A 27,763-nucleotide genomic window follows, 5' to 3' on the forward strand; every position below is an offset into this window, starting at 1 on the left:
CATATTGGAGGGACTGAACGTAAACAATGCCACTCATCTGAACAAAACTCGCAAATTTTGCTAAATTATTGCTGCTGAAAATGTCATGTTTTGGGCTGTACTAATCGGTCGGACCATGAAAGACATTTATAGACTGACAAAAGTTGCAACAAATCAAGGAGAAGAGAGCAAAAAACTGTCTGAGGAACAAAAGGTGCTTGTGGTTGGCCAAACTAAACCAGGATTTCCAGAGCAAGAATCTTGTTCTTGGACAAGAAACATTTGTGTTTGTATCAGTGCCTTTGTTTTGTCTCAAGATGCACACGGTAACATTTTTTTTGAACATGTTTATAAAAATGACTTAAATGTCCTAATCGAACAATGGCCTAATCCTGGTTTAGCGTAAGCCGTGTCTGTGAAACCGGGCCTATATTATTTAATAGGGAAGTCTATCTTGTCCTGGTGGGCATATTTATCTCTATTATTTGATTATGTATACAATTTCAATGACGAAAAATTACCAGCACATTTTTTTTGCTTTTCCTCGGCCAATCACATGCTTTAAAGGTGAGGTATTTTTTACATAATGACAAATTATGGCAATGAATTTGTAAAAAGATATGAGAAGATATCTAAAGTATGAGACAACATTAAATGGTACATTTCTGAAGCCTTTTCCCGTCTACTTAAATCAAGTGAACATAGATGTAAACATTGTTTAATCAACGTAATTAGCATGCTGAATTTCAAAGTGATGCAAATGTATACATTTATTAGCAAGTGATGAAAACAGTTGAGTCTTTTGCAGTGTAATATTTACAAAAACACAACAAGTAAATGAGCAAATTAAGAGCGGTTACAAAATACTGCCTTTCACTCAGGAACAAAAACATGTCTTAGAATTAGTTTCAGAGGTTAGTTTTCACACACATGACAGGAAAAAGAAAGTAAAAGTCTTTGGAAAACTGTATGTTGTGGCCAATTTGGACATGAAGCCATTTATGTTTACTGAGGCAAGGTAACTACGTTATCATGAAGGTATAGGCTGTTTATTTCAACCTAATACTACATGTGTCTATACAATAAATACACTCAACATCAACAGTCAAGAAGACAAACAGAGCCAGAAATAAGAAGCTGCACCAGAAGATGAGATGATGGTGGTGTGAGATCTTCAGTCGTTATCGTAGATACAGTCTGTAAAGATAATAATATTGCCATCATTCTTCGAATTATAAATTACATTTCATTTTTTAACATATAACATAATATGATTTTTCTACATACCATCTCCAATGTCATCATAGACCTCATCACTATGTAAATAAAATGTAAAAAGTTAGTTTTGCACGTTTACACATTAACAAAACAGTTTACAAAAACATTTCAGAGTAACTTACTCTGTTTGGATGTTGCTGAGTTGGACATATCCAACTGAAAAGTAAATTTTACAATGTCATCATTACTAAATTTTGTGCTGGTTTAGATCAACTCTCATTTGGAGTCACATATCATGTCACTTACATTTGCCCTCCTTGTTCCTACAGATGAATTTGTCAGGGTCAGATTTGTTGATGACATCCACAGTCTCCCCAGCTTGTACAGCCAAGTCTTTCCCACTTCCCTTCTTAGTGGTGGCAATTGTTGCTTGATGAAGTACCTGAATCTCCCCATCGTACTGGTGAAGTAAATGCCAAAGTGTTTGCTTATAAATTCAATCTAGAGAGCACTCTGTGTTGACAGGCCATACAATTATTTCATACGCACCTTAAACTTTTTTCTAAATTCCTTTTCTTCTTTCTCAAACTTCTTTTGCTTTTTTGGGTCCTCATGCACTTTGGTCGTCTTAGATTTCATTGGAGGCAGGCTGTGATGATGAAATATTGAAATATTGCTGATTTAAATATGCTAATATAGAGTAGTACATTATAAAAGTTTGATATTCTTTCATTTTCTTTCATATTCTTTATGCCATCTTGTTTGACAACAGTAATGGTAAAGCACTTAAAGGATAAGTTCACTTCCAGACCTTTCACCCCCATGTAATCCAAGATGTTCATGTCTTTCTTTTTACAGTTGCAAAGAAATTAAGGTTTTTGAGGAAAACATTCTAGGATTTTAGTGGGAGCTAATGGATTGAAGGACAAAAATTGCAGTTTCAGTGCAGCTTCAAAGGGCTCTACACAATCCCATCCAAGGAATTAAAGGTCTTATCAAGCGAAACGTTTGGTCATTTTCTAAAAAAATAAAAATGTATATACTTCTTAACCGTAAATGCACATCTTGCACTAAGACAAGTGTTGATGTCGAGCCCTGCTTCGGTTCAAAAAGGTAAGGCGAAAAACTCCATCTCATTTCTCGTTTGACTTTCTTTGCGCGTTCGCTTTGTAACCACTCGGTTTTTGAGGAAAACATTCTAGGATTTTAGTGGGAGCTAATGGATTGAAGGACAAAAATTGCAGTTTCAATGCATCTTCAAAGGGCTCTACACAGTCCCAGCCAAGGAATAAGGGTCTTATCAAGCGAAACGTTCTTTCATTCTCTAAAAAAATAAAAATGTATATACTTTTTAACCATAAATGCACATCTTGCACTAAGACAAGCGTTAATGTCGAGCCCTGCTTCGGTTTAAAAAGGTAAGGTAAGGCGAAAAACTCCATCTCATTTCTCGTTTGACTTTCTTTGCACGTTCGCTTTGTAACCACTGGGTTTTTGAGGAAAACATTCCTGGATTTTAGTGGGAACCAATGGATTGAAGGACAAAAATTGCAGTTTCAATGCATCTTCAAAGGGCTCTACACAGTCCCAGCCAAGGAATAAGGGTCTTATCAAGCGAAACGTTCTTTCATTCTCTAAAAAAATAAAAATGTATATACTTTTTAACCATAAATGCACATCTTGCACTAAGACAAGCGTTAATGTCGAGCCCTGCTTCGGTTCAAAAGGGTAAAGTAAGGCGGAAAACTCCATCTCATTTCTCGTTTGACTTTCTTTGCGCATTCGCTTTGTAACCACTAGGTTTTTGAGGAAAACATTCCTGGATTTTAGTGGGAACCAATGGATTGAAGGACAAAAATTGCAGTTTCAATGCATCTTCAAAGGGCTCTACACAATCCCAGCCAAGGAATAAGGGTCTTATCAAGCGAAACGTTCAGTCATTTTCTAAAAAAATAAAAATGTATATACTTTTTAACCGTAAATGCACATCTTGCACTAGGACAAGCGTTAATGTCGAGCCCTGCTTCGGTTTAAAAAGGTAAGGTAAGGCGAAAAACTCCATCTCATTTCTCGTTTGACTTTCTTTGCGCGTTCGCTTTGTAACCACTGGGTTTTTGAGGAAAACATTCCAGGATTTTAGTGGGAACCAATGGATTGAAGGACAAAAATTGCAGTTTCAATGCATCTTCAAAGGGCTCTACACAATCCCAGCCAAGGAATAAGGGTCTTATCAGGTGAAACGTTCGGTCATTTTCTAAAAAAATTAAAATGTATATACTTCTTAACCGTAAATGCACATCTTGCACTAAGACAAGCGTTGATGTCGAGCCCTGCTTCGGTTCAAAAGGGTACGGCGAAAAACTCCATCTCATTTCTCGTTTGACTTTCTTTGCGCGTTCGCTTTGTAACCACTGGGTTTTTGAGGAAAACATTCCAGGATTTTAGTGGGAACCAATGGATTGAAGGACAAAAATTGCAGTTTCAATGCATCTTCAAAGGGCTCTACACAATCCCAGCCAAGGAATAAGGGTCTTATCAAGCGAAACGTTCAGTCATTTTCTAAAAAAATAAAAATGTATATACTTTTTAACCGTAAATGCACATCTTGCACTAAGACAAGCGTTGATGTCGAGCCCTGCTTCGGTTCAAAAGGGTACGGCGAAAAACTCCATCTCATTTCTCGTTTGACTTTCTTTGCGCGTTCGCTTTGTAACCACTGGGTTTTTGAGGAAAACATTCCAGGATTTTAGTGGGAACCAATGGATTGAAGGACAAAAATTGCAGTTTCAATGCATCTTCAAAGGGCTCTACACAATCCCAGCCAAGGAATAATGGTCTTATCAAGCGAAACGTTCAGTCATTTTCTAAAAAAATAAAAATGTATATACTTTTTAACCGTAAATGCACATCTTGCACTAGGACAAGCGTTGATGTCGAGCCCTGCTTCGGTTCAAAAAGGTAAGGTAAGGCGAAAAACTATCTTATTTCTCGTTTGACTTTCTTTGTACGTTCGCTTTGTAACCTCTGGATCCGTACTTTCGCCTACATCATGCATGCAAATTTTTTTTTTATTTTACGAAAATGACACATTGTTATGTTAAATAAGACCCTTATTCCTCGGATGGGATCATGTAGAGCTCTTTGAAGCTGGACTGAAACTGCAATTTGGACCTTCAACCCATTGGACACCATTGAAGTCCACTATCTGGAGAAAAATTCTGGAATGTTTTCCTCAAAAACCTTTTTTCTTTTTGACTGGAGACATCAGAAATATCTGAACATCTTGGATGACATGGGGTGAGTAAATTATCAGGAATGTTTTATTCTAGAAGTGATAATGTAACATTGGTTTACCTGCTAGGTGATGGAGTGGGAGGGAATGCATCCACATCATCATATATGTCTTGAGGAGGGTCTATGTTGAATGAAGACATTTGAAAACAAAAGATTTCACAGTGGGTTTCATAGTTAATTTGAGGGCGTGTTGTATGAATCAAATGATTTTTTTACTTAATTACCTTCATGTGTAAATTGTGGAGGGGGAGCAATGCTGAAACAGATAGTTAGAAGTATAAATATTTAAGATAATTGTATGGGGAAAAGCCAAATTTAATTTACAGTTAAATCTTTTTCTCTAAGGAAATCAAAGAAGGTTGAAGCCTTGGAAAAGGGACAAAGCAATTGTAAATCATCCACATTGCATATGGTTATGGTTAGAAAAGATTAGAAAAGCACTAATAACAGGAAGCTCAGAAGAATTTTCTTGAAGGTGCTTTTTGCCATTTTTCACACAGATTGGATTAATTGTGAAACAAACAATTAATCAGTTTGCTTTGTAAATGCAGCTGTGATTCGTAATTGAGAAGTAACACTGTTTCTGATTCCATCTTACTAATGTAAAAATTACTCGTTATTGTGGACTTGGCTTTTTCTCCTCTCAACCGAGCTTTTGAGCATTTCCAAGAAGTTGCGTGTTTTTAAGAAAGGCCTGGGATCTCCAATGCTATGGTTTCAGAGGAACGTAATATGGGTGAGACAGATCCAAAATCCATAAAATTGGCCAAACAACAAAGCCAGGAATACAGGCACACACATATAATGCACACAGTATGCTAGTAGTATTATATTATATATATATATTTTTTTTTCTTATCTTACCTGTTTGGATTAAGATTGGATTCAGGTATATCATCATACAAATCATCATCTGGCGGTGGAGGTAAAACAACTATAAACAGCAGAGGGCAGACTTGTTCAAGTATTGCATCTCAAAATGAAACTTAAAATATTAAACTTTACAGTCAGTAAGTTGAAAAAGGATTAGTTATATTAAAACTTACTCCGCTGCCCATTCATATTCCTGAAATATTAAGGAGAAATATAAATTGTCATATAAATGTGAACAGCAGTATTTGCTTTGTAATTTCTAAAAAAAGACTTTGTCATTATTTCTAGACTGGATAAGAGTCTAGAAAAGTGTTTAAAATGCCATCCAGATCAAATCTGCCTTTTCTCATTATTAGTTATTAGGGGAACTCTTTGGAATTGTGCAGAATCAATTTAAATGTGTTGAAATTAACTTTTGTTAGGAAGTGTTACAGGCTCTTACCCGTGATCTTCCATAGATTCTACGTCATCGTACACCTCTTCACTTTCCAAGCTATGAGGAAGAGACAGGCCTTGATTCTTCAAGACGCTGAAGTCGATCTCAACCATTTCCGTTTTAACATAGCCAACTGAAATACAGAGAAATGACTACAAATGAATCTTTTCTCAGGTGATCAGTGACCAGTTCACATCAAATATATATTTTTTGTTTTACAGTGTGAACTCTTACATGATCCATCTTGACTCCGGCCCAACCATTTACCCTCTGGATTGTCAGTGATTCGAATGATATCAACTGACTCGCCCCTCTTTATGGAGAGGTCATGTTTCCCACCCTTGCAGTCAGCTTTAGCTTTTACCTGATGAATAACTTGCAGGGGCGGTGTTATCTGAGGAAAGAACAAACCAGGTAAACAATACTTTATAATCACCAGAGCAAACCTCAATAGCTGGTTGGTAATAAGTGCTAAACAAAGCTTTACTTACTTTAAACTTCTTAATTGCTTCTTTCTCTTTTTTCTCACGGTCTTTTTGATTTTTAACTTCTTTTTCTTGCTTTTTCTGCGGTTGACTTGCCTCTGCAGCAGACCTGTGGTAAAGCAAACCGTAAGCCAATTATTAGCCCAAAAGACATGTAAACACTGTGTGTATCACTCTGTTCCAGGTGGGTGAGATGGCCACTATGCTTAAAGCATCTTACCTACTATCATCAAGATCCTCATATATCTCACCATCACTTCCACTTCCCTAAAAGGGGTGAGACATGAGACAGCTCACAACAAACTTTCTAAAAAATCTATCTGTATGCCTTTAGTAAGTTTCTTACCTCGTTTTTATGTTCTGTAATGAGAAATAGGGAGAAAAAAGGATTTAAAATTAGTTTATTAATTGAATTTTATAAACTATTGCTTTTATCAATTTTGAAGGGGTCATCGCATGCCAATTTTCCGCAAGTTGATATGATATGATTCTTTAGGATCTTAATAAAAGTCTATAACATACTTTGGTTAAAAATTCTCATTTATAGTGAAAATAACACCCTTTTTAACACCCTGATAAAGGCAAGTTAGCCGCAATGTGTCGGTGCTCGTTTGCTGTTTTTAATGTTAAAGCCATGTTAATAAAGGCTTTATATTTTTTCCACAAGATTTTTGAGTCGATAAAAATTTTGGGGACATAAAAGAATCCCGTAACCAAAGAGCACCGTTTTATAGATTTCGCACCACAGCAGCATAATTTGCATACTTTTGGATTTATGAACACCCTTTTTACCTTATATTCACAGAAAGTATAAAACGAATGTATTTTTTTGTGTCTTCAGCGGCGACTTCTATGTTCATTATTACATCCGACAACAGAACACCTCAATCGCTTAGGAGACAGTCTTCTCTTCCCCTGCTCATTGAGACAATGGCGGACTGTTTATGGCTTACTCAGGGGTCTAAGGGGTCTAAATGTGTCAATCAACAACTGTGGGAACTGCCTTGGTCTGTGTGACGCCACACAGCAAAGAATTTAAGAATGGCTTGATTTAAGAAAGGGGTTATTATTTACATGGATTAAAAAAATGGGTATATTTTTATCATTATAGGGTGGCTGTGTACACACACTGTCTGTTTTAACAATTTTTTTATTAAAAATTAGCACTTTTTTGACAAAAAATATTAAGTAGTGCAACTGTTTTTAACCGAAATAACTAAACTTAATAAAAGTTAAAACATTTTGAATTTGTAAATCAGGGTAAATTTAACTTTTTTTTTTTTTGTCTTCTGGGAAACATGTAACATGTAACATCTTCTGTAGCTTTTGAAGGCTGGTACTAAATGAAAAGAATATGATATTTAGGCAAAATAGGAAAAACACATCTCCATTCTGTTAAAAAGTTTTCACCCCCTGGCTTTTCCTTCTGTAGCATCAGTAAGTGTTTGAACCTTTTGTAATAGTTGCATATGAGTCCCTGAGTTGTTCTCAGTGTGAAAAGATGGATTTCATAATCATACAGTCATTGTTGGAAAGGGTTAAAATACACAAAAATGCTTAAAAAAAACTAACAAAAAATGTGTGGGACCTAAAGGATTTTTCTGAGGAACAGTGGGCAGTTTAACTGTTCAGGACAAACAAGGGACTCATGAACAACTATCACTAAAAACAAAACAAACAAAAAAATACAGCTGTGGATCATTCAGGTTACAACACAGTAATAAGAATCAAGGGGATGTGAACTTTTGAACTGGGTCATTTTTATAAATTCAATTATTATTTTCTCTTGTGGACTATGTGTAAACATCTTTTATGTGAAATGACTTATTCAGGTCAGTACTAAATTACATTTTACAGATTCTGAAAGGAGGGTGTAAAGTTTTGACCTCAACTGTAATTATCAGGTATTGGTTTTAAAATGACTCCCATTCAATAACAAATAGGTAGGTCTTACCCATTCTAAAGCTATCCACATCATCATAATTTTCATCTTGAGTTCTGCGGACAGAAATGAGATGGTGAATTATCAACAAATTCAGATGTTAAAAAACAGTGAACATTTGGTCACAGTGCTAAGCAAGGCATTTCTGTGTTACTCACATAGGTCCTGGAGGTCGTGGGGGCAGGTTGGGACGTAAGTGTTGCGAGGGCAGGGGCGGAGGTGCCTGACTACTGGGGTGAGAGGCGGGTGGGGGAGGGGGAGTTACATTCTTTGGTCCAGGACCTGCAGGAAAACAGTTGACCTCATGACCAGTTCACCCAAATTGTCATCATTTACTCACCCTCAGAACACAGTTAAAAAGTAATGCGGGGTTGTATCAACATGACATATTAATTTTTATTTTCAGGGTGAAGAAAAATAAATGTAAGACTGACCCCTACAGAGAATTATGAAGCTTTGACCACAGTTAAATCATTAGATCTTTTTTCATGGTGCAAAGAGCAAAACCTGGTCCTGTACATGATCTCACGATTAAGTTAAAAATGAAAGCTATCTTTAAAACTATGTTCCCATTTTAAATTAGCTTCCCTGTTTTTTTTCACTGACTTCAGCTCTCAAGTGAAAAGAGAAACTCAAATAAGGAAGTTAGCTCAGCGCATGCAGGAAATCTTGAATTTCCAATATGTTGTTATTGCTGATACCAGATGCACCTGAATGTTCATTTCACGATGGTGTGCTCTGATGCCGGTTCAGATGCTTGATAGTGTATTGTGTGTTAACTAAAATGCAATAAACAATAAAGATTAAAAACAAGTTTGCTGCAGTATGTCAAAGTGCATAAATTAACAGTATCTAACCTTTCAATACAGTCATGTGATGTTCCTCATTTGAACATAAATTACTGACTAAGATAAGCATCTGCTCACAGTTTCTCGTCTTTATGACTTTATGGTGCTTGTTTTATTGTGCGTGCTTGCTAACAGTCTCAGAGCTGTCACAAGTAAAACCACGGAAACCACTTTGGCCTAAAGTCTACTCTTCTGTGCTTGAGAATGAGCAGTGGCTCTTTTGCGTACAAGTCTTTGTGGCTTTGATGTAACTGATGAAGTGTTTACTGCCTATTGTTTTGTTACCTCAGATGCTGCTGTAAAGAAAGCTTGTGCATTTTGTGCTAGACAGGCAGTACTTACTCTCGGTTGTAGCCTCGGAGCCCTTCTTGAACTTCTCAAGGTTGACCTTGGGTGGTCTGTTGGGTTTGGCTGGAGCAGTGCCCAGAGCGTAGCTATTGGGTAAAGGTTTCTTCTTGGGAGCTGAAGGATCATCGTTGGCTGCCTGTACTGGAGGCCCAGATGATTTTCTTGGAAAGTTGGGTTTATTAGGTGCTACGGGCTTTGAGACTGGCTCAATGGCACTTGGTACTTTAGCACCTTCTTTAACACCTTCCTCTAGTTTGTTAAAGCTATTTTTAACACGGAAACTTGATGGTTTCACATGAGATACTGAGGAAGGTTTTACAGCAGGCTCCACGTTGCTGCTTTCCTCCGGCTGCTGGCGTAGCTTAGCCATGGTGCTTTTCGGTTTGGGTGCTAAAGGCATTTTTGGAGGAGTAGGATTAGGGCTTGTGCCGTTGTCTTCAGCTTTCGGGACTTCTTTGACCCAAGGTGGTTTTGCTGTAGAAGCCATTAGCTTCGGGCTCATCACCTTTGGATCATTCGCCATGATGCTTGAGGGAGGTTTTTGTAGTGGTACCTTGGGGAATGGGGCCTTTGGAGTCTCAGGGTCCAGGGACGAGTCTGGTGGTTTGGGTTTGACGGGAAGTTTAAAGTTGACTTTGTTGTTCTCTTGTGTGTTTTCAAACCTAGTCCCAAAAGCTTTTAACTTTGGAGGTTCATGCATGTCTGGAGCGCTTCTAGCTGTGTTGACTGTGCTCTTAGGTTTAGGGACAGTTGAGGTAGTAGTTCCACTGGATAGGCTAGATTCAAGAACAGGCTTCTTAGCAGGCACCGGGCCTGAAGACAAGGTGGGTTGGACAGGTGGTTTTGGACGAATACCTGGAGCCCCTTCTGTAGATACACTTCCTGCTTGGAAGCGAGCCATGATAGCTTTCACGTCGGACTTGTTGTCCTGCAAAGATTGAAAGTCAAAGTTTGAGGAACCAAGACAAACCTGGGCATAGTGTTTACATCCCTATTCGTGTTCTCGTCCTTCTGGTTTAGCTTTTATCTTTGAGTGATTACTAGTATGCATCAGGTTTTGTTACATTTAAATTGATGTATTTTATGACGCTTTTATTCAAAGCTATTGACATTACATTCAAAAACCATGACCTCGGTACCATATTGTTTGAGAGCAAAAAACGACAAAGAAAGCAGATGAAAGTGCACCACCATGAGCGTTAGAAGCCAAAACTGGGACAAAACATATATTTGTGACCCTGGACCACAAAAGTCTTAAGTAGCATGGGTATATTTGTAGCAATAGCCAAAAATACATTGCGTGGGTCAAAATGATACATTTTTCTTTTATGGCAAAAAATCATTAGGATATTAATTAAAGATCATGTTCCATGGAGATATTCTGTAAATTTCCTACCATAAATATATTAAAACTGAATTTTGAAATTAGTAATATGCATTGCTAAGAACTTAATTTGGACAGCTTTAAAAGGTGATTTTCACCCTCAGATTCCAGATTTGAAAAAAGTTGTATCTCGGCCAAATATTGTCATATCCTAAAGCTTATTTTTTCGACTTTTAGGTGATGCATACAACTCAGTTTCAAAATATTTGACCCTATAACTGGTTTTGTGGTCCAGGGTCACATTTAGTGGCACAGATTTCATGACCAAAACTAGTCTGTTACATTCCCTGTTGAAAAAAACAGCATAGGCTGGTTAGGTATGTTTTGAAGCATGCCAGCTGGTTTAAGCTGGTTCCTTAGTTGGTCATGAGCTGGTTTAAGCTGGTTGTTTAGGACCAGCACTAACCAGCTTAAACCAGTTCATTACCAGCTTATAACTAGCTCAGGACCCACTTAAACCAGCTAATAACCAACAAAGGACCAGCTTAAACAAGCTCAAACCAGCTGCCATGCTTCAAAACATATCTAACCAGCATATGTTGTTTTTTTCAATCGCAATTGCATGGTTCAGTTGGGTAACAGTGTTTTGTAAATCTCTTTCAGGGTTTTCCTTCCTATAGGCCTCAACAGCTAATAACCGAAACAGACTTTGTGACTACCATAGAGCGTTACGGTAAGAGTTCATTTGGTATTTAAATGTAAATAAATTGTATCATAACTGTTTATCTTGTTCACATTGTTCATTGACAAGCATGCCTAGAGTTTGTTGGCAAATGTACAAACTAATACCAAAAACCAATATAATCTTTTCACACTAAAAATATTGAAAAATAAATATTTTTATACAATATGAATAATACTGGGAATAATACTACAAACTTGACATCATAGCAGTATAAGTTTACATACTTCCAGTGTCTTATTGAATGTCTATTCAGTTTATATTTTTGAATTAGGGTTCAGAAATTTTTGTTGAACTGTCGACTAACTCTGTACAAGGATTTATCATATTTATGTTCATTACTTAGACAACGGAACTATCTGTAATTAATCGAGTAAACAACAGAGATATTTGACATTTAAGTCACATTTCAAGTTAAAAGATATCTAAAAAATGTCTTTTACCTCTGATTCTGGGTCTTCACTAGAACTTAGCACACTTGATTTTTCTATCAAAGCGGTTTGTAGTCAACTGCACTGAGCATGAGAACTGTCTGTGATCACACAGGAACTGAGAGCATTTATCATACCAAACTAGCAGGAAGTTGCTACGCTCACTATTGTAGAACTAATATACAAAAGAAATGAAAATACTTTTTTCTAGTATATATAAATAACTTGTGATAGATGTATGAAGGCCACAGTGAAATGCAGGAAACAGTGAAATGTTACTTTATAACCAAAACATAACTTTAGCTTTTAAAGCCAGTTTGCCAACTGCTCGCCATTCAAATTTCACGCAATTTGATGCAAATCTCTTTCTGGAAAAAAAACGTCATTTAGGTGTCTGCAATAGCCTGTGTTCCTGATGTGTTCCCAGGCTGTTTTACCCAGATACCTCAAGGCTTTATGTCTTTGGTTTCACAGAAACAAGCTCCTCTGGACCAGTGTTAACATGTCTGGCGATACAAAGCCATACACGAGAGACTCTGGGCAACTAGTGTGACGCACCCTTGGTAACAAGTGTTTGAATCAGGACAGACCTCTCACCAGGAAGAGCTGATAAGCTCTGGACTAGCTTCTAATGTGACTGGCCTGACCCAGAGGTACACACTGTGCTGTTGACTCACTGAGCAAAAAAGAGAAACTGTTAGACACAGGAACTAACATTGGTCAACCAATTACAATATCACTATGCTCTTGACAAACAACAGTGCTGCAGACTTTTCACATGCAGCACTTCAGTATATGGATTGACATTATAGGCCATATTTTTAAAAAATGTATGAATGTATGTATGTGTCGCTGTAAGAACATACTGTTAAATTTACAGTAAAAAGGCTGTGGTTGTCAAATTATTATTATTTTTTTTTGTATTTTACAACTTATAACTGTAAATGTTTCATTTAGTGATCTACATAAGTATGAAAATCCGATTTCATTGTCAGTAACCTGTCATGGACAGTATAGACAATGGAGAGGGTCATAAACACAAAGACAAAACGCCGTTAGGCTAACTCACATGACACTAATGTAATGCAATAAACATTAACTAAAAACTTTCCAATGTATATTACTGATAGAAAACAAACCTATTTAAAGAAAATAATCATATGTGATACGTTATTGCTTCTGGAAATGTCTGTAAAACCATACCTTTGAAGTTTGTTAGGTTTTAAATTGTAAGACAATAGACTGTTTAAACTAAAAACAAAAAGTATTAGGTGTGGTGACATTAGACTTTGCTCCATTCACATGCATGACAAAAACAGTGGGAAGTTTATGATCCGAAAATCATATGGTAACAGTTTGATATCTTAGCTCAAAACAAAGAACTCAAACTTGAAAGCTCAGGGTCTGTAGTAGTTTAGATATTTTAACAAATTATTATTTGTTATTTACACTTTTAAAAGTGCAGGGTTGTTTCAACCCAAAATTGGGGAAAAATATGTGACACTGGACCACAAACCAGTCATATGGGTTTTTTTATTTATTGAGATGTATATATTTATATTTAAGCTGAATAAATACGCTTTCCATCGATGTGGGGTTTGTTAGGATAGGACAATATTTGGCTGAGATAAAATTATTTGAAAATCTGAAATCTGAGGGTGCAAAATATATATATATATATATATATATATATATATATATATATATATATAGAGAGAGAGAGAGAGAGAGAGAGAGAGAGAGCATTTAAAGTTGTTCAAATTAAGTTCTTTGCAATGCATATTACTAATTACAAAAATTAAGTTGTGATATATTTATGGTAGGAAATTTACAAAATATTTTCATGGAACATGATCTTTACTTAATATCCTAGTGATTTTTGGCATAAAAGAAAAATCGATAATTTTGACCCATACAATGTATTTTTGGCTATTTCTACAAATATACCTGTGCTGCTTACGACAGGTTTTGTGGTCCAGGGTCACATATGCTCAAACCCAGCCACTGCGTTAAATTTTTAAGTTACATTTTTAAGTTACATTTTTTAACCCAACTGTTGGGTTTGTCCGTATTTTACCCAAGTTTGAGTTGAAACAACCCAGCATTTTTTAGTGTACATTTTTTTTTTATAAAAATACCAGTATATAAATGTTCCATGCTTGGGAGCAGATAGGCTCAAAATCTATAATTTCTGGCTAGAGTTTTCCAGTTGCAAATGTTAGTTTAACATAATAAACTACTCTTGTATTTACTCTGCTTGTGTGAACAAGCACTAAAAACCTTGAGACATCATTTGTTTGCAGATGCCACTTGGATTGATGGTTTGTTATCTAATGCAGTGAGATCACACAAAGAGCATGTCAATGTAATCTCAGACATGGCCTCAGGTTCAGTGCAACTGACATCAAGCGGCTGTCATGGAAAAATCAGCTGTGCTGGAGTGAAGACCCAGAGTCAGAGGTAAATGTAATTCAGTTAATTGTCAAAACAAGTGTATATTTGTATATAAGTGTTTGTAAGGAGAAGTTCACTTCCAGAACAAAAATTTACAGATACAGACTCATCCTCTTTTCATCCAAGATGTTCATGTCTTTCTTTCTTCAGTCATAAAGAAATTATGGTTTTTGAGGAAAACATTTCAGGATTTCTCTCCATATAATGGACGTCTGTGGTGCCTGTGAGTTTAAACTTCCAAAATGCAGTTTCAAAGAGCTCTAAACGATCCCAGTCTAGGAAAAAGGGTCTTATCTAGTGAAACAATCAGTTATTTAAAAAAAACAAAACTACAATTTATATAGTTTCTAACCTCAAACACTCGTCTTGTCTAGCTCTGTGTGTACTCTGTGTACTCCGGTTCAATATAGAGTATGTCGAAAAACTCCCATCCTATTTTCTCCTCCAACTTCAAAATTGTCCTACATTGCTGCAGAAATACCAACCAGTGTTTACAAAGTGAATGTGCAAAGATCAAACGGCATTTACAAAAAAGGCAATTTTCCTCAAAAAACATAATTTCTTTACGACTGAAGAAAGAAAGACATGAACATCTTAGATGACAAGGGGGTCAGTAAATGATCTGTAAATTTTTGTTCTGGAAGTAAACTTCTCCTTTAAAGTACGCTGTATTGAATCGTATTGCTCCAAGAAATCTTGACTTGTGATATTGTGAAGCCTTTTTTATACTATTTTTTTCTCTTTACTCCAAAAGTAAAATAGATCATTGTCTTTGTAACTGCCATAGTATGTCTAAAACAAATAACCTTAAAATGTTATATAGTAATAAAAAAGCATTCCTTTTTTTACGCATTTAAAAATGAGTTCTAACATCTAGCGAGATCAAAAGAGAGTCCCTTTTTATTTATTTATTAATGGCTGTTACTGCTGACAACAGCTGTACTGTTGAAGGCTCCCGACATGCAAAGCAGTCTCACAAAAAGTCCATAGTTCCGTTCTTTGGATGGATGATTTGTGTAATGTGTGTTTTGAATATGACACCTTGTATGCGTTAACACGTGCCTAACAAAGAGCCAATCGATGTTCTGTGTGTATTCTCAGATGGTTATGGAGAACCTTAGATGACCATGAGAAAGTGATTTGGGAGATCCCACATTGTGACTGTGATGCGATTTGAGACAGGTGTGCTACAGTGGTTTCACTTTGTTAATGTGGTATTATTGAGCTGAATCTGTGACCACAGCGAGCAAAACTAAACTGAATAAAATTGAGTAAAATTAAACTGGTCTGTGGCACAGCCATTCAGCGATTCATTGAAGGTAAGATGCGTCTACAGTGTAGGCAATGAAACCAGATGGCCGAAGAATTTAAGAGAAACTTAAGTGTGTGTTCAGATGAAGAGGAACCGAGTTGTGTCGGTGAAGCAAAAACTGGCCAAACATTACACAATCTTTTTTTACACAATCTAATTTTGCAAAAATCCCCTAAATGTTCTCTAGATGAAGTTTAAGCATTTTTAGATTGTGAATTTCTGTGAAATTTTGTAACAAATGCAAATTAAATTTTTAATAGCATGCTATTTTGTGTGCATTATCTTTTACTTATCAATTCAACAAACAAAGCCTATGATAATGGAAATTAAAAGCATACACATGAAAGTAACATGAGTTAATAAGTAGACAAACTATCAGATAAACGTAGTGTGCTAGGAAAGACTATTTATGCACAGAATAACTGATTTTATACTATACATTTATCAGAACCAGTATCTCTAAAAAAAAATGCTATAAAGTTAGAAATATATGAAATATATGACAATTCAGGGATGAAACCAGAAAGAGCACTCACCATGGTGGTAGAGCCCAAAAAAATATCCTCTCCCAGATGTTCACATGGACTGGTAGCTCACAACCAGACTGATGAATGTGTTTCAGTTTGCTTTAGTTTACTTGTGACTGCAAATGCCTGCCCACTTCTGGCTACTTCCTCTATCTACTGGCAGACCGCTGCACTGTCATCACAGGAAGACCTATCTCTCCCTCATCAAATCTATTTGCCTATCCCGTACTGCACAATTGCTCTTTCTATACTCACATATTCACATGCTGTATGCTCAGAACTATAAGAATACTATAAGAACATATATAAATACTTTGAAGCATGTTGATTTTATTTTTTATCTTAATTAGCTTAATACGAGTTATATTCACATGATAAACGTGAGTTGAGGTCAAAGGTTCACATACACCTTGTAGAATCTGCAAAATGTTAATTATGTGATCAAAATAAGAGGGATCATACGAAATGCATGTTATTTTTTATGTAGCACTGACCTGAATAAGATATTTCACATGAAAGACACACTCTAAAAAAACGCTGGGTTAAAATAACCCAAATTGGGTTATTTTGGTAACCCAACGCTGGGTCAAATATGGACAAACCCAGCGTTGGGTTATTTTAACCCAAATTGTTGGGTTAAATCTTTGACCCAACACGTTGGGTTGTTTTATTTACCTAGACTGTTGACAAAAAAAATACTACGTTGCTGGTTGAAAACAAACCTGAAATATTTAATAATAAAGAGAATAAACAATAATCAAAGAGAATTACTTGAGACAACAAAAAAAGAGACAAAATGAATTTATAAAAGGCTATTTTAATGCAAAATAAAAAATACAATTTGCATTAATAAATGTTAAAATATACATGTGTGTGTAGTAAGACAGCTTTCTTCTTTATAAACTCATAAATTTTAGAAGTATGTTTAACAAAGTGGCACGAGTAAAGATTCTAATCTAAGTAGTCTGACAAATTTCCTCTTCATATAAATCCATATTAAGTTCAAACTCACATAACATTTAAGATATTTTTATGTACGCATATACTAATATATATATATATATATATATATATAATATTATATTATTATATTATAGGGTTCTATACATTTAACTGACAACTTTTCAATTAATATAAACCCATATTAACTTCATAAACTCACATTGTAGATGTACATAAGTAAATATCAAGTCACAACATTTCAGAAAGGGTTCTTTATGTATATATTAATCTGACAACTTCTTCATATAAAAAAAACATTTTAGAGAGGGCTAGTTGTTGTCCAGTAACACTTAGCTATGAAGCAGTTTTACTGAAGGGGATTCTGTTCCTGGTAGTTTGTAGACAACAGCCTCCTTTAGGTACTCAACCATGTTAGTGCCAACCTGTTAAAAACAGAAGAACGTTAAAAACATACAAATCACTTTACACACACAATGCAGCATTAAACAAATCCAATCCATGACAAATAATTAATTTAAAGCTCTCCTGACCTGATGTTTTTCTTAATAAATACTGTAGTCTGATGTCCACTTATGATATTCGTGTGTTTTTACATTAAAAATCAAAAGAATCAATAAGTTATATGTTATTTTATACCCTGGTTTTGAGGTAGGCTGCAGAAACGACAAGTAGGACTCGCTGCAGCCTGCGGTGGACATCCAACCCCGCCCACATCCATGTGTGACGTCAGACACCACGCCCACGTCAATGCGTCATCGTGTGACTCCTCTCCCCATCGGTAGCCTTAAAGCGGTGCATTTCAAAATACTTCACGAAATTTATCCATGTAAAGTAGCTCTTTTTGAATTCATGGATATTGATAATACCTGCAGTTTCTGTAACACACATGAGGAGGACTTGTGTCATTTGTTTTATAATTGTGAATTGTCTCTTAGTTTTTGTCTGATGTTAGCACATTTCTATTCTGCAAAGAAATGATAATTATATGCTTTCTTTAAAAGATGTTATCGGTACTTATTATCATAAAAGTAAAATGATTGAGTACGTTGTTAACTTTTAAAATTTTCAAGGCAAATATTATATTCATAAACAGAAATTTGCTAAATGCATACCAAAATGTAATTTATTTTGATCAGAAATAGAACTTTTTAAAAAGTCTTTAAGACAAATGAATACATTTGTTGTTACATTTCACGGAGAACTTTTTTTCTGGTTATGCACCCACAATATAATTTTTGTTGTATATTTAAGGGAAAAGGAAGAAATTTTTAACTATTGTTTAGTTGTTTCTAGGTTTTAATTTAGTTTTTGTTTATTTATTTACTTTTTATTTATGCATTTATTTATTTATTTTTCTCTCTATGGCATTAGTTTATTTAATTTTTTTTATTATTATTATTTTCCCCCCTCTTATTACATATTGTATTACTGTATACAGATTAAGCTTGTATTTTGTGTATCTGGAATTCAATTTCAATATTTTTGTTATGTCCAATTATTAAAAAAAAAGAAGAAGAAAAAAAAAAAAGAAGAATCCCGATGTTGTACACATGTGCAAGAATGGCGGAAGTATGTTGTGTCGGGGATGTAAACGAAACAGTTTGTATTAAATAATACAAATTAAACCTAGGTCATCTTTCATATGGAACTAATTACATTCAAACAGCCGGTAAAACGCTTGCTTTGGTTGATTAAAGTTAAGAAAATGGTAATTGGTAATAAAACATTTAAACCTTGCCCTATTTGTTTGTGTAATGAAATAAATTCACGTTTATTATAATCGATTTTGACATAGCTTACACAAGATCAGATTTAGACGGACAATTAAGTTTTGTTATTGTAAAAGTAACACTTAGCATGTTTTCATTTTTATCAAATTCTCTAAAGATATGTCCACAAATGTGAACATTGCTAACCATATTATCATTATTTTAATATGTGTTAATACTATTTAATATGTTGGATGTGTGACGTGTTTGAACATGGGCGTGGCGTCTGGCGTCACACTTGGATGTGGGCGGGGTTAGATGTCCACCGCAGGCTGCAGCGAGACGCTACTCAGAAACGATCGATTTTAATGGGCGTGTTGCACTAAAGACTTGAAGTAAACGCCTAATGTACAGCTCTGTGATTGGATAAGAGTTTTGCGTTGTAAGTTAAGTTAAAGTTTCTGAGACACGCAAGGCTACGAGTAATCAGGATCAAGCGGTCTTTTCCAGTATTGACACATACTCACATTAAAACACTGCATATTCCTGTCAGATCAGTTACTGATGAAGCAGTGTTGTTTTAAAAAGTCAAACTCCCTGCAAATGCAACGTTAACCTCCGTTTTGTTTACACAAGAATCGCGTCGAAGTGAACAGACATGCTGCATTTAACTCACATCAGCTAAAACATCTAATTACATATAATATATAAAGACACGTTAACTAAACGACTCACCAAGTCACATATTCCAGAGGAAATGTTGACCAAAAAGACGTTTTCAATAAATATTGAATATAACTTAGACAGGAAAAGGCTGTAACGTAATTACAACAGGCATACCTGTCCTTTACCGATTAGCAAACCAAAACGCACAGGGATAGATTATACTTTATAATACTGTTAATGTAATGTGAACCGCCAAATTTGTATATTTTTGCATTTGTTGGTGTACAGTATTAGTTTCATACATTAAAAACCCACAAACATACCTTTTCTGTCGTCGCTGAAGGACGGTTGTTCCTGAGGTGATTCAAAATGGCCGCCAAGGTAGAGCTTGGCTCGTCGAGTAGGGGGAGTGGCTTACTCTCTTAACTGTCACTTGATTGGATAAAATCAGTAGCCCAATGTTGGGTTACACAAAAACAACCCAACATTGAGCAAAACAACCTAACTAAATGACGCAACAGGCTTAACCCAGCAGTTGGGTTAAAAAAACAACCCAGCATTTTTTAGAGTGCATTTACAAGTATTCAACTAGATAAAATAATAGTTGAATTTATAAAAATGACCCCGTTCAAAAGTTTATATATGCTTGATTCTTAATACTGTGTTGTTACCTGAATGATCCACAGCTGTGTTTTTTGTTTAGTGGTAGTTGTTCATGAGTCCCTTGTTTGTCCTAACCAGTTAAACTGTCTGCTGTTCTTCAGAAAAATCCTTCAGGTCCCACAAATGATTTGGTTTTTCAGTATTTTTGTGTATTTGAGCCCTTTCCAGCAATGACTGTATGATTTTGAGATCCATCTTTTCACACTACGGACAAATGAGAGAGTCATATGCAACTATTACAGAAGATTTAAACGCTCACTGATGATCCAGAAGGAAACGCAAAGCATTAGGAGCCAGGGGGTGAAAACTTTTGAACAGAATTAAGATGTGTACATTTTTCTTATTTTGCCTAAATATCATATTTTTCAATTAGAACTGCCTTTCAGAAGATACTTACGTGTTTCCCAGAAGACAAAATAAGTTAAATTTATCCTGATCTTCAAATTAAATATAGTTGCATATGAGTCTCTCAGTTGTCCTTAGCGTGAACAGATGGATCTCAAAATCATACAGTCACTGTTGGAAACTTGGTAGTGTAACTCATTACTTCCAAAGACAAGACGCTCAGACATTTTCTACAGCTTAGAAAAATAGCCTTTAATATTAATATCAGCAGCTTTTAAAAACAAGAATTGCACACATTATATTTTAGCTATATTTAAGCATAGTAGCATGTACAACCAAGTGAAAGAAATTTTACAGGACACAGCAACAGGTAAGACAGCTGTATGAATTTCATACAAGATCTATTTATTAGAGGTAAAGTTTTGCATCACATGATATGGGGATGACAGATGTACAAATGATTCTTTTGCGTCTTTGTTTTGACTATTTTTAGTCTTCAGATCTGTGGTACAAATAGCTATCCTCTGTCTCTTCTGTGTAACCATGGTAGGTACCAGTATTTTCATCTGGACAGTGAATCCCAAGAGTTTGCTGTAGTTTATGTTCCTGTTGACGCATTTCCATGGAGTCTACAAGGTCATAGATGCTTCCTAGGGACCACATTGGAGATGGGAACCAGGCCTTTACGTCTCCATCCTTACCCACCACCAGCATGCTGAAGTAGTCACGGTTTATCTTCAACTGGTTCCTGAGACTCTCCACCACATCCTGCGTAAGTTTCTCCTTCTCAGGTTGACTTTTCCCTGTAGGTTTTGATGAACATTCCATAACCATTCTACAATATTTGATGTTTCAGCTTTATGTATTACTTGCAAGAAATGAGGAAACAAAGAGTTTTATGATCTCACCATTCAATGGAAAGAACTCCACTGTTCCTGAAGCTGTCGATCCAGTTCCCACAATCTTCAACAAGGCAAAATGACGAATACCTGTCCATGTGGATTCAGTTTTTAGTCAGGTTGCCATACTGTAAGTATAATTAATTTACTCTCCCAAAAAAGGTTCTAAAATGGCAGTAATGCCATAGTAGAACCGTTTTGAGTTCCCAAAAGAACTTTTAAGTGAACAGTTTTTATGGGGAACATTTTTTCTTAGCATGAAGAACATGTTAAGAACCTCTTCCCGTTTCTTGCACTGGAAAGTTTCTATGGATGTTCTTCAAGGCTCTTCATGAAGCACTGATTCCAATAAAAACCCTTTATTTTTAAGAGTGTATCTGTTAAAGTAGAAGTACACTTTCAGAATGAAAATTTCCAGATAATTTACTCACCCCCATGTCATCCAAGATGTTCATGTCTTTCTTTCTTCAGTCGCAAAGAAATGAGGTTTTTGAGGAAAACATTCCAGGATTTTTCTCCATATACTGGACTTCAATGGTGACCAATGGGTTGAAGGTCCAAACTGCAGTTTCAGTGCAGCTTCAAAGGGTTCTCCACGATCCCGACCGAGGAATAAGGGTCTTATCTAGCGAATCCATCTACCATTTTCTAAGAAAAATACAAATTTCTATACTTTTTAACCACAAATGTGCGTGTTTACAAAAGAACATGCGAAGAAAGTCAAACACCCTTTACAAAAAAAGGTAAAACAACAATGTCAGATGATTTTAAGGATGGTGAAGAAAATTTGCCCTACCTTACCTTTTTTAAAAGAAGTATACAGACCAAAAACTAACATGATTACGCAATGCGTGAAGATGCGCATAGCAGAGCTAGTACAAGATGAGCATTTGTGGTTAAAAAGTATATACATTTGTATTTTTTGAAAGAAAATGACAAATTGTTTTGCTAGATAAAACCCTTTTTCCTTGAATGGGGTCATGTAGAGCCCTTTGAAGCTGCATTGAAACAATTTGGACCTTCAACCCATTGGCCACCATTGAAGTCTATTATATGAAGGAAATTCCTGAATTCAAAAAACATAATTTCTTTGCGACTAAAGAAAGAAAGACATCTGAAGCACATCTCAAGTCATCTTGGATGACATTAGGGTTAGTAAATTATCAGGTAATTTTAATTCTGGAAGTGAACTTCTTTATTTATTTCAAAAAAATATCCACAAAGGCTTAGAGAACATGATGCATAAAGTACCTAGTGGACACTCCTGTCCATTGAGCGCTTGAAGCTGCTGATGGAACGAGTAGTCGTCTACAGTGGGTGTTGAGATGATCAGAAGTCTTCGTTTGGAAATAAACCTGAAAATACACATATGGTAATCAGAACAATTGAAATGATTAGTAATCATAGTTGAAAGCATGGGGAAACTCATGGTGTTTACCTCAGAAGTGAGTTATCCTCTTGATTGTTTGTTTCGGCTTTAGAGCAGGGTGATGAAGCCTTTCTCTCCTCTTCCTTCTCAGACTGACGTGAAGGAAAGCTGTCAATGTAATCGAGTAAATCGGAAGGAGCTTTTGGCTTGTTGAAAACCCTGTTAAGCTAAAACCACAGGAAGTATGCCTTTGATTCAGTGGTCTTTCAGTCACTGTGAGTTAGAAGAAAATAAAGTGTTCTTACGTTAGGCCTCAGGTCATAGTCAGTCAGCACCATTGAGAAGTTTTTGGAATCCAGCCCATATTCTCTGCGGATCTCGCTGATTAACTCAGGGTTTCTGAACTTATCTGGCAGGGATGCTTGTGGAATATCAGAATCTGTTTTAAAAAGAGCATCATGTATTTTAATTGTGCATCACAGTAAGTGGAACACAAATGCATAGGCTTTTCCTGTAAAAAAAAAAAAACTGCATATGCATGCATGTTTTAGAGCATGGTAGCTGGTTTAAGCTGATCCTGAGCAACTAGCTCCTGCTTTAGACCAGCTTTAACCAGCTATGACCAACTAAGGACCAGCTCAAACCAGCTACCATGCTTCAAAGCATAACCAGCATATGCTGCTTTTTTCAACAGGGTTAGTGCTAGGTAAAAAAAAAAACAAAACAAAAAACAGTTTGCTCTTTATTTGAACCATCCAGATATAGACTACACAGTAAAACAAATATGACATGATCACGAACAAATGGATCTTTTTATAGTGAATGAAAAACATACAAAGTAAAGTCTGGATCAATTCACAAACATATTACTCTTTGAGCCGTTCTATTTACTGAATGAAAAACATACAGCAAGATGAGTGTAGTTTGATTCACAAACAAATATGTCTTTTGAGCTGGTTATTGAAAGTGAATCTATAACATACAACGACAAGTGTGATTCAAATCATGTGACAACAAACATTTCAACAAATTACTCTTTTGGTGGAACACTGGCATAAAATTAGCTTGACGTTGGAGGTTCGATATTTGAAAATTTAGGGACCGTCTCTAAAGATACATACAACATTGGTATACACTTTTCTAACTTCAATAGCATTTTAAGCGAATGACTTACAGACTCACACAATCAACATGTTCATGTAGGTGTCAACTATAATGCACACCTTTTATATTTTTGATATTTATTAAAATAAACTGTCAAATCCTATGTAAATATTGCCATTTTTTTAGTACCGAATGGGCTCAAATGTGTAATATATATTATAATTTAAAGCTCAGTAACATTTGAGGACAATCACTTAGAGTCATACGACCAACTGTAAAGTGTTTTTTGATATTTATTAAAATAAACTGTAAACAATATGTAAATAAATGTGATTCTCTTCAAACTTTATGCCAGTTGAGGCAACTCTGTATCCACACCTAGCCTCCAATAGGCTAAGCGTCAAATAAGTGGTTTACTGTATGTACAATGTGCAAAAAGGCATTTACACAGTTGAATTACCTTGTTGGTAGTGTTGAATGTGTAGCGTAGGATTATGTTCTGAACCCATGATGGACAGCACTGAGACTTTTCTTTGGGAAAACTCACAGCTACGTAGCTCGTTATCTTCTCTCTGTTTGATATACTGGCTTGAGACATCACTTGGGGATGAAATCACCTATGCCACACAAAACAAAACGAAAAAACTTAATAATCAAATCTTGCCAGGAGAGCTGCAAATACAGCTGAAGTCATATGTTTACATCCACCTTGCAGAATCTGCAAAATGTAAATTATTTTTTACCAAAATAAGAGGGATCATACAAAATGCATGGTATTTTTTATTTAGTACTGACCTGATACGATATTTCACATAAAAGATGTTTACATGTAGTCCAGAGGAGAAAGTAATAGTTGAATTTATAAAAAATTACCCCTTTCAAAAGTTTACATACGCTTAACACTGTGTTGTTACTTGAATGACCCACAGCTGTTTTTTTTTTGTTTAGTGATAATTGTTCATGAGTCCCTTGTTTGTCCTGAACAGTTAAACTGCCTGCTGATCTTTAAAAAAAAAAATCCTTTAGGTCCCACAAATTCTTTGGTTTTTAAGCATTTTTGTGTATTTGAACCCTTTACAGTTTACAACAATGAATGTTTGCATTTTGAGATCTTTTTTTTTTTACACTGAGGACAACTGAGGGACTCATATGCAACTATTACATAAGGTTCAAATGCTCACTGATGCTTCAGAAGGAAAAACTATGCATTGAGAGCCAGGGGGTGAAACTTTTTTTAAAATTTGAAGATTAGGGTAAATTTCACTTATTTTGTCTTCTGGGAAACATGTAAGTTGCTTCTGAAGGGTAGAACTAAATAAAAAAAAAATATGTTTAAGCAAATATACAAATCTTTATTCTGTTCAAAAGTTTTCACCCCCGGCTCCTAAAGCATGTTTTATGTTCGTGTTTTCTTCTGAAGCAATTCTGCAAGGTGAATGTAAATTTACTGTATGTATGGATCATCTTAACACCGTGTCTACACCGGATTCAGCACTAATGCCTCATTCTATTTATGATGGACACAAAGTTCAAACAATTTGTAGACAAGGTGTAACAATCAAGAACTTACAAGAAGTCTTCTTCTCCCGCTGAGGTTTTGCATGAAATCTTTAAGAGCTGCCTTTTTCTTATCATCTGCTTCTCGTTGTGACTTCCTCCTTCCTCCTTTCTCCTTTTTCTTTTTGCCATCCTTTCCTTTGCCTTTCTTTTTAGAGCTTGAATGGTCAATGGTTTGTTCTCCTTTGAACTCCTCATTGAGGTTATCAAAATTAGATTTTGCATCAGCATGCGTTTTATCTGCCTCCGAAGCTTTTTTCACTTCTGTTACCGGCTCTGGGTGTCTGTCAGTTTCTGGAGTTTTCTTCTGGTCGTCGTGCTTCAGTTTCTCATTTCCACTAGATTCAGATTTTGAACCTGCTTTAGTTCCTTTTCCTGAGGTGCCTGTTGTTTTACGGATGACAAAGCGTGAACGTCCACTCAAAATATCTTTTACTTTGTTTCTCAAAGTTGCCTTTTTGTTGCTTACACGTATCTTCTGTGTGAGAAAGGTGGACGTGGTATTCGCATTCCTCTGTGGGCTGAAGGTCCTACGCTTGCTGGAGCCCTGTTTCTTCACCACTAACCTCTTCTTTGTGATTTTGCATTTAACCGGTAACCCCTTTCTCGCAACCTTCTCCAGCTTTCGCACAGGCAGCTGATCGATGACCTCAAGAACGGCCTCAACGCGAACCGGGTAAGGAAATCTCTCACTAACCCTCATGTTCTTCTTCAGAATCAGCATGGAGAAGGTATGATCCTGCAGCTCAAGGTAATGAAGAAGTTTGCTCACCATTTCAGAGTCCATAACCTCCACAGTGGATTCTCCCTGCAAGGTCGTTCGTTGGATTTTGCCTTCCATCATGGCATTCTGAATAATAGTAACAATGAGAGTGTCTCTTTCTGCTAAGCGACAATTCAGTCCTTCAGACTCCTGGATCTGCTTCTCCATCATACGCAAATAGTTGTCACTGTTTGACGGTGCAGTGATCACCCAGAGGCGGTGTTTTCCAGCAAAATCTGCTAAGAAGTCAGACTCTGTTGGATTCTCGGAAGCCCTTTCGGACCCAACATCCTCCCTAGGAGATGCATGGCTGCTTTGATTCTTCACCTGGTGTTTTTTCTTCCCTCCTTTTGCAGAAAGCACCGGGTTGTTGATCCAGTGTGCCAACAGAAGCAAGAAGATCCACAGACGAGACATATTGAGGCTTCACACTCTCCACTAAGCAACAGAGTGAGGAGGCAGAGTGAGAAAAAGCAACTTCTGGTTCACATTAGAGTTTGACCTTGTTACAGGAAACTCTTGGAGCTTCAAAGCAATGTTGAGCTATGTGGCATGCGAAGCAGCTTCTTGCGCCTCATAACTTGTCTGCATGGAGGATGAACTGTTGTAGGAGAAGAATGAAAGGGGAAGATGAAACCCAACCCATTTACAACTTCAATGTGGCTTAGTTGTCAACATTTAATTTTACTTTGGTGGACAGTATTATTGCCGAGTATATTTTGACAGTTTTAGTATGTGTTCTGAAAGTCAGTATTGCAGTTTGAGAAGTAACAGGCATTTTTATATTCATTTTACAAAGGCAAACCAGTCTTTGTTGTCTCGGCTCACTCTCAGTGCATCTGCAAAACAGACATGAAAACTGCTGATTAGGACCAGATCTCCAAAAATCGACTGTTTTCTTCACTAACTTGCATGCAAATCTATATCTGGTTTTATATCAAACTAAACTAAATGTCAAAAATGCTTTGACGCTTATTAATACACTGAAATGAGTAAGAAACACATTTGCTTAGAGAAATGCAAGTAAAACACATGTTGCTATCGGCTAGGAAGTGAAAGAAAAGGCTGAAAGTGTAAAGCTTACAGTTCATGATAGAAATTGTAGATAGCAAAGTTCTTAGCAAACACTCAGGCTCAAACTAAATTGAAACGTCGTCCCTTAGAACAACCTTTTTACATTGACATCTGAATGTACATTAAACATGCATGTACCGCACAATACAAGAGAACTATAAATAAGATTAAAAAAAACATTCTTTTAATTCATTGGATTTTTATTTGTTGTACAGCAAAGCTAAATCTTTTTTACAGGTATGAGAAGAATTGTGAGAAGTGGCTGTAGCAATCTGGGTTGGAGTTAATGGTTAACAGTCATGGTACACAGACATTCCACAAATGGATTTAGTTGAATAGAAACACATGACAGACGAAGGGGAAACTGAAAACAGTGCTGATGGAACATATGGAAATGGTTTATTCAATGCAAAAGTTGTTTAAAAATAGTTTTAAATT

General features: G+C 36.0%; 2 protein-coding genes across 2 annotated transcripts; both read right to left on the reverse strand.

Moving 5' to 3' along the window:
• Nucleotides 1-731: 731 nt before the first annotated feature.
• On the reverse strand, nucleotides 732-20,786 carry fyb1b (FYN binding protein 1 b). Its single transcript, XM_073824013.1, has 20 exons — nucleotides 20,762-20,786; nucleotides 11,933-11,976; nucleotides 9,418-10,351; nucleotides 8,386-8,509; nucleotides 8,240-8,283; nucleotides 6,632-6,645; nucleotides 6,506-6,552; nucleotides 6,292-6,394; nucleotides 6,035-6,194; nucleotides 5,807-5,933; nucleotides 5,538-5,557; nucleotides 5,356-5,425; nucleotides 5,105-5,200; nucleotides 4,716-4,747; nucleotides 4,552-4,612; nucleotides 1,747-1,846; nucleotides 1,504-1,657; nucleotides 1,380-1,413; nucleotides 1,267-1,295; nucleotides 732-1,176 (listed from the first exon to the last, which is right to left on the reverse strand). Exons 1-20 carry the CDS (start codon nucleotides 20,784-20,786, stop codon nucleotides 1,154-1,156), a joined length of 2,241 nt encoding a protein of 746 aa, XP_073680114.1. The 3' UTR covers nucleotides 732-1,153.
• A 157-nt stretch (nucleotides 20,787-20,943) lies between these two features.
• LOC141292948 (coiled-coil domain-containing protein 80-like) lies at nucleotides 20,944-27,162 on the reverse strand. The gene is made up of 7 exons (XM_073824997.1): nucleotides 25,502-27,162; nucleotides 24,392-24,548; nucleotides 23,133-23,266; nucleotides 22,897-23,054; nucleotides 22,710-22,813; nucleotides 21,468-21,548; nucleotides 20,944-21,362 (listed from the first exon to the last, which is right to left on the reverse strand). The coding sequence occupies exons 1-7, from the start codon at nucleotides 26,666-26,668 to the stop codon at nucleotides 21,049-21,051; spliced, it is 2,115 nt and encodes a 704-aa protein (XP_073681098.1). The 5' UTR covers nucleotides 26,669-27,162; the 3' UTR covers nucleotides 20,944-21,048.
• Nucleotides 27,163-27,763: the final 601 nt, after the last annotated feature.

The sequence above is a fragment of the Garra rufa genome, chromosome 19 (genome assembly GCF_049309525.1).
Source record: "Garra rufa chromosome 19, GarRuf1.0, whole genome shotgun sequence".
NCBI lineage: Eukaryota > Metazoa > Chordata > Actinopteri > Cypriniformes > Cyprinidae > Garra > Garra rufa.

Coding starts and splice junctions, on each gene's coding strand:
- fyb1b (XM_073824013.1), bottom strand. CDS start 20,786: ATGTCTGAGCGTCTTGTCTTTGGAA. Junction 10,352..11,932: donor GTGAAGACCCAGAATCAGAG/GTAAAAGACATT, acceptor CAATCTTTGCAG/GACAACAAGTCCGACGTGAA. Junction 5,201..5,355: donor TCCAATCTTAATCCAAACAG/GTAAGATAAGAA, acceptor CTGAAACCATAG/CATTGGAGATCCCAGGCCTT.
- LOC141292948 (XM_073824997.1), bottom strand. CDS start 26,668: ATGTCTCGTCTGTGGATCTTCTTGCTTCTGTTGGCACACTGGATCAAC. Junction 24,549..25,501: donor GCGGGAGAAGAAGACTTCTT/GTAAGTTCTTGA, acceptor TGTGTGGCATAG/GTGATTTCATCCCCAAGTGA. Junction 21,363..21,467: donor GGAGTTCTTTCCATTGAATG/GTGAGATCATAA, acceptor CAAAACCTACAG/GGAAAAGTCAACCTGAGAAG.